Raw genomic sequence first — 16,294 nt, 5'->3', positions numbered from 1 at the left:
CTTACATGGCAGGTCACAAACATCTGTAATGTTGAAGCAGCTTGTTTTATCTCACTTCAACTGCATTTTCATATCTGGTTTATTTGGATACTATTGCTTTGTTGTAATGGATGAAGTGCTTAAGAATTCAAGCCGAGGAGAGATGGCTCAGTGGTTAAGAGCACTGACTGCTCTTCTGAAGGTACTGAGTTCAATTCCCAGCAACAACATGGTAGCTCACAACCATCCATAACGATATCTCTCTCTTCTGTAGTGTCTGAAGACAGCTACAGTGTACTTACATATAATAAATAAATAAATAAATAAATTCAAGCCTAATTTAAACAATCAGCATCAACCTCAACAAGGATTTACATAAAACAGATGATTAAGTATAAAAAGTTAAAGATCTGGGCAAAGAATTTAACAGCAAGAACAAGAAATCAGAAGGGAGATATGAACTCTGAAAGGAAAACTTAGATATAAAAGGGTCAATATAAAATCAAACAGAACTCCATAGAGAGCATCAACAATATACTGACCAAGCAAAAGAAAGAATGTCAAGAATTTAATATAAGGTTAGAGAAAACATTATATTCATATAATAATAAAAAAGAAAAAACTAAGCAATCACAAGCAAGACAAAACAAAACTGAAGGTGAAATATTTTTAAAATGAAAGATAAAACTTTCATTACTACTTTTTTAAAAAAATCTCTATTTGAAGTGTATACTACAAAAAAATTAACATATTCCTTAGAAAAAGAGTATATTTTGAGGGAAAGAAAACATACTTAACAAATTCTAGAATATTCCAATTCTAGAATATCAGCTGCATCAGAAAGAAGCTGCTGGCAGTGCTCAGCAGTGGACGGAAGGTGCCCTCCCTCACGGAAGGTGCCCTCCCTCACGGAAGGTGCCCTCCCTCACGGAAGGTGCCCTCCCTCACGGAAGGTGCCCTTCCTCACAGCACTGACCACTCTAGAGGACAGAGAAAACAAAGCCAAGCAGACATTCACAGATGAACCTGAAATCAAAACAAACTCCAAGCTTTCCACTAAACTCAACAGTTCATTCCACTCTGATCAAGAGGTACAGGTCAGCCTGGTTAACATATGTGCATTATAAGTCTATAAGAAAGTAGGCTCTTTCTATTTTATGTAATGTGTATATCTGTCGAATAACAAAACAGTAAAACACATTCTCAAGAAAGACTAGATTTAAAGCATTACATCAAAATATTTTAGATATCTTAAATTTTTTCTTATATGAGATATTTAATCCTCCTAACAGTTAAGTAATGAGGAAAAAGCACTAAGAAGTGTACATCCAAAGCTCTGAGCAGCTCAGTCAGAGGCAAGCCTAAAGGGAAAGCACCAGGGCTCACTGTCCTCTCTGATGTTGCTCTGGCAGAGGCCTCTGTCCTTCTGTAGGGGTGTCCTGTGCTCTGCTCCCATGCTGGCATCAGGAATTCCCTCCAACAGCAACATCCCCTGCACTGTCAAACGTGAAATGTTTTGGGCTTCTTCTCCGCCTGCCCATCAATTCGACTTCTCTCTGTAACTAGCCTACTCCTCAAATTAACAAGAGATCCCCATCACTTTCATTTCATATCCAGTTCCCACCTTCTAAGTGTCCACTCCATAACCCAGACACCTCCCTCTCTCTTCTCTGGAAACTATAATTGTTCTTGCATCTTGGCAACACCTCCAATATAGTGAGTCCAAAATATGCCTGCAGCTCTTGAATTTCATGAGGTCCAGCCTTTAATTCTGCAACTAATCTTACCATCTCTTCGAACTCCACCAGTCTAAAATAAAATTAAGTTTTACAATAAGTTCCTCTATCTGAGAGTCAATTAACTTACCAAGCCACTATTTCCACTTCTCAGAAGCAAATCTTCAGTTATTTTTGAGTTCTACTGTCCAGGAAGTCACTGGACATCCTTTATTCTTTTTTTTGCTCCCTGACCTTTCGTTTAATAGCAACCACACTAACACAGGCTACACTACCAACACCTAATGGATAAGTCACCTGCTTTAGTACATCGTCATGACGCCATTAACCACATTTGCCCAAAGTGTCTCATGAAGACTAGGAAGAGTGAGAAATGGACAGCTCAGTGGCTGGTTGAAACCAGTAGAAAACTTCTGAATAACACCCAAGTTTTAATGTAACCAAAGCAACAAAATATGACAATAATTATGGTCAAGAACTCATACTAGCAACAAACTGAGAGTAATTTAGCTAGCTGTAGAGAAAAAACAGAATACTTCAATTTTGGATTACTTAAGCAAAAGAAAAATGAACATTTTTAATTTTATATAAAATTCAAAGCCATAAGTCATATAGAATTCATAATTTATTCCAATTTTATTTAAATTTTGAATGTTATAAAATCACATACAAGAAAGCTATCATCAAATATCTCTTATGTGATAGGTACAGATTCAGAAGTGTTTCAAATTTAGAATATCTGCAAAACTTTGACCAATAGAGTACACCTAATCCTACAATCAGAATTTCAAAATGTTCTAAATACTGAAACATTTTGATTGCTGATGATGCTCAAAGATTTTATTTGGAAACCATTTATTCTTTAAATTTTCAGATAGATTTCAGAGCCTCACCCATGTAATAATGTTAACCTTTGTGTTAACATTTTGAGACAATTTTACTCCTCTGATTTTCATATTTGTAACATATTAAATTCTTTTTTATTCTTAAAGTGTCAAGATATAAATTCTTAAGTGGCAAAAAGCATAATGAAAATCATTTGAAATACCTTTTAATGTCCTCAAAGCAAATGAACTACATATATGAAAAATAGAACTGAGAAAGAGAGAAAAAACTTCCAGGTCTCACTAGCCTGATATCAGAGAATGAAGCTACCCAGCCAGTGTGGCAGAGCACACCTTTATCTCAACACTCGATATGCAGAGACAGAAAGATTACCCAGGGGTTGAGACCAGCCTGATCTACATGAGTTCTAGATCAACCAAAGCTACATGAGACTCTATCTCAAAAGCAAATGAAAACAATGCAGTTCTCAGTTGAGCAGCAAAGGCAATACAGCCCACAAACCCTAATTATTACTTGGAAACATAAGTTCACACAACTAGTTTGGTTCACTGATACTAGCAGTCTGCTTTCATAGCTATCGTTGCCTTAAATTCCTCCTGCCCACCTATCCAAACACTTCCACCCTGTGAGAAGGGCCATCGGGGAGAAAAGGAACGCTAAGGGTCCTCTGAAACCCTGTTTCACAGGAACACCCCGGGACAGATAAGTAGCAGTAGTAGATGTCCTCTGGTATATAGGAGGCTTTTTAAAGCGGCATGGGCACCTCCCGAGCAGCTGTGCGCCGTCTCTTAGCGCAGGCCTGTCTCTTTGCTGACCTGTAACTGAAGAGGTGCAGCTTTCTGCTCTAGACCCACGGCAGCCGCCAAGATCTCCAGCTTGCCTTGCCTGTTTGTACTAAGCTGCCTTCCCCTCTGACTCCAACTGATCGTCCTCACAGTCCATCTGTGTCCACTTTTAAATTCTTTTATCTACTAAACCAAGAACCTGGAAAAGAAATCTATGTCCATGGTGATGTTTGTACATGAAAATCTCTGCCTATCACGGCTACTCATTCATGAAGTTTCCTTGAGGTTTGTTTGTTTTAATCTGAATGCCTTTCTTCATGTTCTTATTCCTTTCTTTCCCCCTACTACTGCACATTCACAAGCCATATAACATCATGAAAAACAAGGCACTTGTAAAATGATGATTCCATATTCTTATAGCACTGAAAAAGTACCATAGAAGTAATATCATAGACATCATAATCTTTCTTTCACCTCTTTAGAAATAAACAAGTTTACTTATTTACTTTAAAGAAAGCTGTCCTACTATGCTAATGGTGCCTCATGCACCTTGTCTTATTGCACCTCTTGATTAGGTCCTGAGGGTGACACTCAGTGATTATCCTCTACTGTTGTTTGTTAAGTATGCATACTTTTGATGTTCACTCCTGATATGACCTGATAACACCTCACAGAACATAGGATGTGCCCCTGTTGTTAAGTGACACATGACCCTACTCTACTTTCCATATTATTTAGTTTGGTAGTTTGTGGTATGTCACCATCAATTATTATTTAGCTATTTTATGTGCCTGACTGATTTCATCAACAAGAAAGTTGGCTCACCAAGGACAAGGACCATTTTAAATTTCATTGGAATGTTTTCTTATTTAAAGTTAGTCTTTCTCATACTTAAAAGTTCTACCAGAGCCAAAATAATAATAAATGTTTAATATTCAATATTCACTGAATAGAATTAAGTTACTTAATATATTTTCTACATATGATATGACTCTGCCACATTGATATGTATATAAAATAAATACTGGTTTTACCCCAAGATTCCAACTGTTCAGGCGAACTTCAATGTCACTGTCATCCAAAGAAATAGGAGACTTTTTTGAATGAACTTCCTGAAATACAAAATAAAGATGAAATGGGAAAAAATGAGCAAGCAATGTAAGAAACAAAGGAGAAACGGAAGAAGGGAAAAAAGGAGTAGGAGGAAGAAGAAAAAACAACACAAAATATAAGTCATTCAAAGTAATGAGAGTTGTGTGTACTTGTTTGGTAATGTGACATCGCCCTCAGAGGAAAGGATCCTGTTACAACTAAGCTAAAGTCTTAATTCTAATTAATGACTGTTTATTATAGATGCTTGAGGCAATGAGATGCCTTAACAATATATTCACAAAGTAACTAGATTTCAAAAAAAAATCAAAGAATATTTTGAAAATTAATCCAGACTTTTCTCTTTAAGCTCTTCTACAAGAAGTTGTAATTGTGGTGTACCACAGGAGCTTGAAAGTAGGGAGGGAACTTGAAAAGATGAATTATTTACTCTCCTTAAAATTAGTTAACAGGAAAGTTTTGTGTTGATGGCCAAGAAGCTCTTTGTTCTTACATTAACTCTCATTCATACACTGTATAAAAGAGAAAGACTCAGGACTCACATCATGAAAATGCAACTATGGTGACACTGCTTTCCTCCTTATAATTCATAGTGTTACACATTTATCAACCAAATTAAAACTAAACAATTAAAGATAGCCTATGGGCTATGCAGAGAAATAACCAACAATCTTAAAGCTCTAGGTCAAGCTGCATAAAAAAACCAACTGTTTTACAGACCTGAAGCTTTCTTCTGAGATGGGCTCTGTTGACAGAACATGCCTGTACTTTTGAAGTATCTCACTGCTAAACACTGAGTGGGTCTACCTATGATTATTTACACTGAAACACTGGATGAAACAAATCACTGTTCTGCATATTCTGCTGGCTTTTCCTAGTTTCTTTTCAACAAAATGTAAGAAGTTTCTATTATTTCTAACCTTAACAACTTGTGATGACTTTACTGGTAGTCCCTTACCTTACATATACCTTCTCTCTCCTTGTAACACAAAGTCACATAACCCAAGGCAGCCAGAACTAGGTAATAATGACTGTACATACGAACATTTTCTCCCCTTACACAGCTTCTTCAAAACACCACACTGATACAAGAAGCATTTTATCTGAATATATAAATTGCTTATCTTCATCAAAAAAGCAGCATTTCCTCCATCACTATAATTAATTCACTTTTTAATTTTATGATCACTGGGGATCTAATCACTCAATTAATACACTGAGTAAAAGAGACTAAATAATGAAAAACAGGATGTTTCAGTTACTCTTTAACACCTAGGAGAAATGATGGGCTGACCAGCATAGATCAGCAACAGTGAGCAAGCAGAATCACACCATTCTTTTTGACATCCACATGTTCACCAAAAGCTTCACACTTGTTTGTTTGTTTGTTTTGAGATAAGGTTTCTCTGTATAGCTCGGGCTGTCCTAGAACTTGCTCTGTAGACCAGGTTGCCCTCAAACTCACAGAGATTCACCTGCTTCTGCCTCCTGAGTGCTGGGATTAAAGGCATTCACTGCTGCCACCATGCAACCTCACACTTCATTTTTTAACTTCAGACTTTTATATACTAATTGGAACTTTAACAAATGTTGGAAATTTTTTTTAAAACAGAGAACAAATAGAAGTAAAACCTAATCTTACGGAGATCTTTGAAGTAATGTGTTGTCTGTCTTCTCTATACGTTGGACTCACAGAATGGGACCGCATTCGGAGATTTCCAGTGCACTGTTCTCTACTAAAGAAACCAAAAGAATAACAGTTAAACTGTAAAAAAAAATCAGAGGCTAGAAAATACCCAAATCTAGGATTGCCTACTTTCTTCCTTTATAAATGAGATGACAGTTCACAGTAATTATGATTCACTCAACAGGAAAAAAATCATGTAAATAAATAAATAATAAATAAACATTTGTACTTTTCACACCTTATTTCATTTATATTAAATCATAAGTAAAATGTTGCATAAAGGCCATATACTTCCTTACAAACAAATGTTTTCAAGTGGGACTCTAACTACATGGATTTAAATAATCTGTCTTCTTTTCCTTTTCCCCAGTGATAAGAAAAGAGAAAATGGCGTATATATTCTTTTTTTTTTAAAGGAATATAAAACTATTTATTGACCAGTGTTCATATATATTCTTAAAGAAACATTGTCTTATGGTTAGCAAGTTTTGTTACATTCAAGATGAAACCTTAGAATATATAAAATAATGAAACTTCCTAACTGCTTAAAGTTTCAATTAATTTGAAACTAAGTTAGAATCTGCAGGACACAAAACCTGTTAATTTTAAAAATAAATCATGTTAGTTGAGGTAAAATGCCTTAGCACTAGGAACTGGGGAGATGGCTCAGCAGTTAGCTCCTATTCCAAGTTCAATTCCCAGAGCCCCCATGGCAGCTTACGACCACCTATAATTCCAGTTCCCAGAGTCTGCCGCCTTCCTCTGGCTTCCATGGACACCAGGCTGCACATTTGCTATACAGACATGCACACAGGCAAAACACCCAAAAATGTCACATTGTAAAATTTAAACGGAAGTCTAAAAAGAGAAATTCTTCTACTAGATGTTACCAAAAGGCTCCTCTCTGGTGTAAAACATCCTATAAAAGACTATTCTCTAATATTCCACATTAGCCCACAGTCTTTCACACAAACTTCAACACCTCCACCCTAAGCAATGGCTTTGATAGAGAGGAAAGGGAAGTGGACTAGTAAGCGTAAACACTCCACAAGTCTTGACTTTGCTACTACAGTTAACCCATTCAAAAACATTCTCAAAATATTAAATAGAAAAACCCAGAAATAAACAATCCACTGAACTTTCTCATCAGCCTGGGACTATAGAAAAACAGTATATATAAAGCTGAGTACACTTAAGAGTCTCTCAAAACAGACCTCCCAAAGGAAAGTCAGGAGGCCTCTACATACTGAGTCAGATCACTAACACTCAGCTGTAAAGCTCACGCCAGAAGAACACCTGAGAGGGACAGAAGGGCAGCTCAGCAGCAAAGATGCACCTGCAAGAGCATGCCTGCCTGCATCTCAGCCTCCCGACCTACATACAGGTGGAAAGAGACCAGTTCCACACATTCCTCCTCTAGCTCCTCTCATGTGGCACACATACCCTCACACACACATACACAATAAATAAATAAAGCAGACTTTAAAATGAATGCCCAAAAAGGCAAACTACTAGATCAAAAAGACAGTGCTAAAGCAATGGAGGGCTTGGAGTAGGGTAACACTGATAAAATAGCATCCTGTGTGTTGGTAACTAAGCAATGCTGAACGTCTGCATAAGCTGCTTTGAAGAAAGCTACTTTTTTATATGCCTGTAAAGCTTCCCAGCTGTGAAAATAGTTAAAAGCAAATGATAAAAATGGACAAGCAATATTTTGAGAATAACTTTATTAGTCAACATGCCTAAACTTGTTCAAGCATTTAAAATTTGGTTTGTAGGCAGGTACAACCTGATACTCTAAGCAGTAGCCTATTCTTTTTTTGAGAATTGATTAAACAATCATAAAAAGAGCTATAGTTAAAAATTGAAAAATGGTTAAATATTAAAAGTGCTTCTCATACAAAATATTAATGAAAAGGAGGCCTGAAACATTTATCTATTTATTGCACAGGAAATGCATAAAAGGACAGACTATTAATTCATATATAGCTACTCCTAGGTACCAGGCAATAATATTAGTATTTTCCCTGCACAATAAGTTTTCTGAAAAGATCCCTACCCTAGCTTATCACTTATTTGTCAGTCAACAACCAAATGACTTTCAGTCATCCTACCCTTCACAGATATCCTTCAGACTACCCTTCAGTAGCCTGTCTCTCTCTCGCTCTCTCTCTCTCTCTCTCTCTCTCTCTCTCTCTCTCTCTCTCTCTCTCATTCTCTCTCTCTCTCTCTCATTCTCTCTCGCTCTCTCTCCCCGCCCTGCCTATACATATTACAACCCTAGGGTTCTGTGTTTACCCTCAGTTATTTTAGTTTTAGTTTTATCTGCTTTTCCTGGTTAACTAATATACTATTGGTATTTCAAATAGCAAGGGGAAGCTTTGCTTACCAAATCTACAACCCCAGTTCAAATTATTCTCTTAGCCTTCAATTCTATGACAAATACAAACTGAACAGCACTGCCTCCAATTCAACATGTCTAAAACTAAGCTCGTAAGAAGTTCCTAAAACATGCCCCAGTAAAGGCCAAAGAGAGCAGAGACATGGCAGAAACCAGCTTCTTGTCAAGGCAACTAAACCAACTAAAGGAGGAGGTTGATATCATCACTAAGATCTGGCTGGCACAAGAAACAGAATACTAGTCACAGAAGTTTAATTCCATGCCATGAAGCTGTCTTCAGCTGGAAATAAGCTAACTTGAACTCTTAGGTATGTACAAGGACAGCATCAGTGATGGAACGAACGGTCAGAGTGCAAGTGGGACAATGAGGAGGAGGAAAGCTAACTCTCCAAGTCTTGGTGACTAACAAGGCGGCCTGCCATACAAAATACCTGGCCTGATGCTTGCCCAGTCTATAACTGGCACACAGGACACAGTCAAACTCACAATATACTTATACATGTGCCCAATTCAGGGTGCCAAAGCTAACAGAAAGAAAAAATTTAGTATCTTAGTAACCTTCCCTGACATGCTTTTTACTACTATTAAATAGTAACACTAGAGAAAATATATATTTTCCCTTTTACTTTTTCTAGTGCTAAGATATAATCCCAACAAACTATTTCAAGTATCAGTGAAATATAGGTTTGCCCTGTATCAACAAAAAGCTAAACAGTGTTTTATTAGTAGGATTTAAAACCCAAAGGAAGATCAATTAAATGTTCACTATAAAAGAAACTTCTACAAGAACTGATGCAACCAAAATGGTAGAATGGGAAACTTCAGGGCCTCCTGTCTCAACCCATGAACCCATTTCCAGTGTGTACCATTGAACCAGACAAGAGCCTCATGCACCACAGGCAACTCTACAACCACACGCATTGAAACAGGCAGAGGGGAGCCCTTGTGGGCTCTCCAGCTCCAGCTTCCTTGGGGTGAGGAGGAAAGAGAAAGACTGCACACCACCGCATTGATTTTCCAGGTGCAACTTAGAGGTTGGATTGCGGTCTCACCTGAATCTGAGCTCTTAAAAGGTGTCAGGTTATGAACCGCTAGAAAACACCAAGTGTCCATTTGTGCAGTAGATAATTAGAGCACCAGCTCAGCACATAACTAACAACTAAGTCATCCAAACTTCAGTTTCTCCCGGGGAGGGAGAAAACTGGGACACCTAACACTTGGTCTTGCAGAAGGATGCCTAAGGGACTGAGTGATGTATGCACTGACAGGGCCAGATCTCTCTAGATGCATGGAGACTCTACTGCTCCAGTTTCACAAGAGGGGAAAGAAAAGGCAAGAATAAGTCTGACCTTCAAACTTTTTCAGAAGCTTCCCAAAGAACTTGTTTAACCTGTTTTGATGTTCTAATGGGATCACGTAGAACCTACTTGCACAAGAAAAGACACAAGTAGAAAAGCAAGCAAAGTTGGGCCAGTACTCTACTGCTTCAGAGGGCCCAAACAACTTACAGCAGCAACACCAATGGAAACAGGAGCTTCTAATCTCCTGAAATCAAGAAAGACCAAGCAAAACCACCCTCAGGTGACACATCCGCAGCAAAGGCTGACGTGGTCCCAGAATTTCTCTCCAGCTAATTCTTAAAGGTCTCCCACTGTTCAAAGAAATAGTCCAAGGGACTGGAGAGAAGATTATTTTCCACATACACAGAAACCAACACGAAGTGTTAAGGACTGTGCACGATGGCCCAAGCAAAGGAAGAAATGAATCTCCTGAAGTTAATACTAAAGAAGCGGGAGTCTCCGACTGACCTCCACCCAGTGTGCTGGCTTATGCCTGTAATCCCAGCCTACTGACAAGAGGACTGTCATAAGTTTGAGGCCAGCCTGCCTATCCTGGGCCAAGGAAATGAGACAAAGAAAAAAAAATCTGTCAAAAATACATAAGTCTCACCAAAATACTCAATATGCTTGGAAACACTCAACATTAAAAAATGAGAATTTAATAATTGGATGTGAAATATTTTTAAAGAAAAACAAAAAAATGAGGACTAAAGAGTACAGTAACTGAACTACAAAATGAAACAGAGGGAGGTTTAGAGAGAGTGTGCAGCAGGGAGGAGCGCCTGCTGCTCTATCCTGAGGACTGGCATATCAAATGGCATCTAGCATTTGATCCTATCACTCATGTAATGAGTCAAAGGTGGTAACTGTGGGCTCATCCACCTTCACCCCAGTACCCATAGCAACTCAGAGGCTTATTTATGTATGAATAAATGCCTAGGCCATAAGCTTGGGCTTGTTCCCCATTAGCTTAAAATGTATACAACCCACTTAACTCTAACCTTTGTCTACTCCCGTGGCTGCTTAGATAGCTCTCCTGGTTTCATACATCTCAATTCCTAAGCTTTTAGGTGAAACTTTCATGCCTGACTATATCCAAGAGTTCTTTTCTCCCCCAGATGTCCCGCCTTCTAATCCTGTCTTAGCTCATTGGCCATCAGCTTTTTATTGACAGGTGATGCTTCCACACAGTGCACAAGAGATTATTCCAAAAATAGGTCCCACAAACAACACTGAATTCCAGTTCCAAGAGATCCAACACCCTCTTCTGGACTTCATATATACTACCTACATAGTATACTACCATCCATATACACATGCACCTACACTCTCACACACAGACACACATCGACACACACATGGCCCACACACACATATACACACAGCCATACACACACGACTTACACACAAACACACACACACATAAATTAGCAATTTTTTAAAATTATCTAAATGGCCTCAACAACATTCATCATAAAGAACACAAAAAAGAATTAGTAAACCCAAATCAGCATGTTTGAAATTATCCAGTTGAGAAGCAAAGCTAACAGGGAACGAAGTGGGTAAAGGAAGCATAAAGAACTGAAAGGATCGACCATCCGACCATCATGCAGTACTCTGTTGAAAAAGAAAAGGAGGAAATGGGCAGCAGGACTGCTTGCAAGAGTCCGCTAACAAAAAGACATCCAGACTTAAGTAGCTTGAAGAATTGCAAACAATCCAAATGAAAAGAGAGCTGAAATGCAGCACATTATGAATCATACTGTCAAAAGACAAAGAAAGGATCTGAGATTAAAAAAAAAAAGAGAGAGAGAGTAAAGTAACTAATATACAGCAGAGCCTCCACAAGACTTCCAGGGAACTTCACCACAGAATCCTGACAAGCCAGGAGAGACTGGGCGGATATATTCAAAAAACTGAAAGAGAAAAAAAATGGACTGCCACGATTTTATGTCCTGCAAAGCTTTGCTCTAAAAATGAAAGTATTTCCCAGCAACAGTCACAAAATGATGGAGTACATTGTCACTAGACCTGATTCAAAAGAAATGCTGCAGGGATTTCCCCAAGTCAAAGGAAAGTAAACTAATTAGCAACATGAATAAGCATGTGAGTGTAAAGCCCATTAGTAAGGACAATTACACAGGCAAATAAAGCTTGGTCCATTAGTGTAATTTTAACATTCAAATTCACTATAAACATAAATTTTAAAAATAACAAGCTATAGTCATTTGTTAATAATATCTAATGTAAAAAGGTAAAAATGGGGACATTAATAAGATGTGTGGAGGGAATAAGGGTAAAGAGTTCTTGTATTCATCACAGTTGTTATTACAGGCTTAAAATAAACATGTTCCAACACCTTCCCAGTGGAGGCTTCAACAGTGGGTGGTACTAAATCTGTATTACTACACTAATAAGAGACACCACTACTAAAGTACCGGGGCATATCATAGCACATCCTGAACAAAGAGCATCCATGAAGAGATGGACAAATGCACAAGATTGCACTGTACTACCTAGAACAAGTACAACGTACAAAGTATGGATGATTTATCTCTGGAATTTTCTACCTAGTACTCTCATACTACAGTTCACTGTGACTGAAACTGTGGAAAGTAAAACTGTGGTTAAATGGACTACTGTAGCCCATTATAACTAAAACATGATTTATGCAAGTTGTATAGTAACATAATTTTTAATGTAGTAAGTATATAAAATATAAATAAAAACAATCCAAGCATACTGCAACAACCAAAAACAATCAAATCACAAAGAAGGACAATAAAAGAAGAAATTAAGAAAGGAACTATGAACCATCAGAAAGCACTTCACAGAATGGCCATGCTAAATGCAAAACTGGGACACTAAACAATGCACACGTTAACAAATGGATCAAAGGCAAAATAAGCAAACTTAGAAAACACAAAAACTAAAAATTACAACAATAAAATGTACAAGATGAAATGCGAGCAATGCTACAAAGAAAAGTTATAGCTATACAAGTCTAAAAAATGAAGAAAAATTCAAGTCAACAACCTAAATTTAAACCTTCAAAAATTAGGGGAAAAAAAAACTGAGCCCAAATTCTACATATAGGAGAAAATGTTAAGGTTAGAGTAGATATTTAAAAAATGATTAAAGAAAAATCAACACCACCAAGAGTTAATCTTCCGAGAAGATCTACAAAGTGACACACTTAGCTACAGACTCTGAAGGTAAAGAGCAGGCTCAACTAAATCAGGAACAAAAGAGGAGATGCCACAATTAGTTTATCAGGAATGAGAAAGTTTTTCGGAGAATATGGCCATCAGTCATATGGCATATTGGATAACCTAGATAAAATGAAAACTTCCTAAAAATGTACAACCTACAGAATCTGTATCATGCATGAGGCAGGAAGGACAGGGGCAATACAAGTTCAAGGCCAGCCTGAGCCATGCAACAAGCTAAAGAATCATCGGGACTATATATGCAGCAGCAAGACCCTGTCTGAAAAAAGAGAATTAAGAGGGAAAGGAAAGAGGTGAACTTGTTTATAACATTATCAAAATAGAGTAGGATATCTAGAAATTAAAGTGACCAAATAGATATATACCAGAACTATATAACACTAATGAAAGAGACAAATAAATAAATAGGTATTCCATGTTTATGGGCTTTAAAAATTGATGTTGTTAAAAGATTTACACTGCTCACTAGTCACACAGGGCAGCAGGGACAGGATCCCCTCCGCCTCCAAGTAACAGTGGCGGATTGCCAACCCTCTCTGAGCCTTCCCTGCAAGTGGAGAGCCTGCCTTCAGGGAATGCTTTAACCCAGGGACTCAGGTGAGATCTGCCATTTTCTCTTCCATGACTTTCTAAGGCAGGACCAGCCGGGAGGCACAGGCCTCACAAGTCGCAGAGCAGCCTGGTCAGGATCATTTCTACCTCAGACCACAACCAGGAAGGACAACAGACCCACAGCCCTCTCTACACCTTTCCCACAAGCAGAGAGCCTGTCTCCAGGGTGTGCTCTGACCCAGGACTCAGGACGGACAACTGATCCACATCCATTTGTACCCAGGATTTACCAGAGGAGAGCTGATCTCCCAGAAGTACTGACACAGGCTTACAGACCCACAGGAGGAACAAGCTCTAGTTAGAGACAGCAAGATCATCTAACACCAGAGATCAACAGATGGTGAAAGGCAAATGCAAGAATCTTACCAACAGAAATCAAGACTACTTGGCTTCATCAGAACCTAGTACTCCCACCACAGCAAGTCCTGGATATCCCAAAACACTGGAAAAGCAAGATTTGGATCTAAAATCATATCTCACAATGGTGCTAGAGCAATTTAAGAAGGACATGAATAACTCGCTTAAAGAAATACAGGAGAACACAGGTAAAGAGGTACAAGCCCTTAAAAAGGAAACAAAAAAATTCCATAAGGAATTACAGGAGATCACGAGTAAACAAGTAGAAGCCCTTAAAGAGGAAAAACAAAAATCCCTTTAAGGAATTACAGGAAAACACAAACAGGTGAAGGAATTGAGCAAAACAATCCAGGACCTAAAAATGGAAGTAGAAACAATTAAGAAATCACAAAGAGAGACAACTCTGGAGTTAGAAATCTTAGGAAAGAAGTCAGGAAACATAGATGCAAGCATCACCAACAGAATACAAGAGATAGAAGAGAGAATCTCAGGGGCAGGAGACACCATAGAAAACATTGACACAACCGTCAAAGAAAATGCAAAAAGCATCTAACCCAAAACATCTAGGAAATCAAGGACACAATGAGAAGACCAAACCTAAGCATAATAGGTATAGAAGAGAGTGAAGTCCTCCAACTTAAAGGGCCAGGAAATATCTTCAACAAAATTATAGAAGAAAACTTCCCTAACCTAAAGAAAGAGATGCCCATTAACATACAAGAAGCCTATAGAACTCCAAATAGATTGGACCAGAAAAGAAATTCCTCCCGCCACATAATAGTCAAATCACCAAATGCATAAAACAAAGAAAGAATACTACAAGCAGTAAGGGAAAAAGGTCAAGTAACATATAAAGGCAGGCCTATCAGAATTACACCAGACTTCTCACCAGAGACTATGAAAGCTAGAAGATCCTGGACAGATATCATACAGACCCTAAGAGAACACAAATGCCAGCCCAAACTACTATACCCAGCAAAACTCTCAATCACCATAGATGGAGAAACCAAAGTATTCCATGACAAAAGCAAATTCACACAATATATTTCCACAAATCCAACCCTTCAAAGGGTAATAAATGGAAAACTCCAACACAAGGAGGGGAAGTACATCTCTGAAAAAGCAAAAATGTAATCTTCCAACAAAACTAAAAGAAGATAGCCACATGAACGGAATTCCAGCTCTAACAACAAAAATAACAGGAAGCAACAATTACTTTTCCTTAATATCTATTAATATCAATGGACTCGATTCCCCCAATAAAAAGACATAGACTATCAGATTGGCCACGTAAACAGGATCCAACATTTTGTTGCATATAGGAAACCCACCTCAGTGACAAAGACAGACACTACCTCAGAATAAAAGGCTGGAAAACAATTCTCCAAGCCAATGGTCCCAAGAAAAAAGCTGGAGTAAACACTCTAATATTGAATAAAATCGACTTTCACCCTAAAGTGATCAAAAAAGATAAGGAGGGACACTTCATATTCATCAAAGGTATGATCTATCAAGATGAATTCTCAATTCTGAACCTCTATGCTTCAAATGCAAGGGCATCTACATTCAGAAAAGAAACTTTACTAAAGCTCAAAGCACACATTGCACCGCACACAATAATAGTGGGAGATTTCAATACCCCACTCTCTATAATGGACAGATCATGGAAACAGAAACTAAACAAGGACACAGTGAGACTAACAGAAGTTATGAAACAGATGGATTTAACAGATAGATATCTATAGAACTTTTTATCCTAAAACAAAAGGATATACTTCCTTCTCAGCACCTCATGGTACCATCACAAATCAGGCCTCAACAGGTACAAGAAGATTGAAATAATTCCTTGCATCCTATCAGATCACCATGGACTAAGCCTGCTCCTCAATAACAACATAAACAATAAAATGCCCACATACACGTGGAAGCTTAACAACACTCTACTCAATGATAACTTGGTCCAGGAAGAAATAAAGAAAGAAATTAAAGACTTTCTAGAGTTTAAGGAAAATGAAGCCACAACATACCCAAACTTATGGGACACAATGAAAGCAGTCCTCAGAGGAAACTCATAGCTTTAAGTGCCTCCAAAAAGAAACTGGAGCACGCATACACCAGCAATTTGACTGCACACCTGAAAGCACCAGAACAAAAAGAAGCAAATTCACCCAAGAGGAGTCAAAGGCAGGAAATAATCAAACTCAGGGCTGA

General features: G+C 38.0%; 1 protein-coding gene and 1 long non-coding RNA gene across 16 annotated transcripts in view; one reads left to right on the top strand and one right to left on the bottom strand.

Annotated features, from left to right (window-relative positions):
- Positions 1–16,294, bottom strand: part of Cep112 (centrosomal protein 112) — a 507,666-nt gene that overhangs the window by 457,310 nt on the left and 34,062 nt on the right. For all 15 annotated transcript variants that reach the window (XR_004113083.1, XR_004113081.1, XR_004113080.1 and 12 more), the window contains 2 exons: positions 6,099–6,192; positions 4,381–4,458 (listed from right to left, as the gene is read on the bottom strand). Coding sequence is in view for 11 of the 15 variants with exons in the window: in XM_031350526.1 (XP_031206386.1) it covers positions 4,381–4,458; positions 6,099–6,192 (172 nt within the window). In the remaining 4 variants the exon portion in view is untranslated. The remainder of the gene's footprint in view (positions 1–4,380; positions 4,459–6,098; positions 6,193–16,294) is intronic.
- LOC116076716 overlaps positions 852–16,294 on the top strand; it is a 20,186-nt gene continuing 4,743 nt past the window's right edge. Inside the window, exon 1 of the long non-coding RNA XR_004113085.1 lies at positions 852–1,076. This is a non-coding gene — a long non-coding RNA (uncharacterized LOC116076716). The remainder of the gene's footprint in view (positions 1,077–16,294) is intronic.

Source organism: Mastomys coucha, unplaced genomic scaffold, assembly GCF_008632895.1.
Source record: "Mastomys coucha isolate ucsf_1 unplaced genomic scaffold, UCSF_Mcou_1 pScaffold5, whole genome shotgun sequence".
Taxonomy (NCBI): Eukaryota; Metazoa; Chordata; class Mammalia; order Rodentia; family Muridae; genus Mastomys; species Mastomys coucha.
The sequence above is the reverse complement of the archived record's forward strand: the minus strand, read 5'-3'. Positions and strand labels throughout refer to the sequence as shown.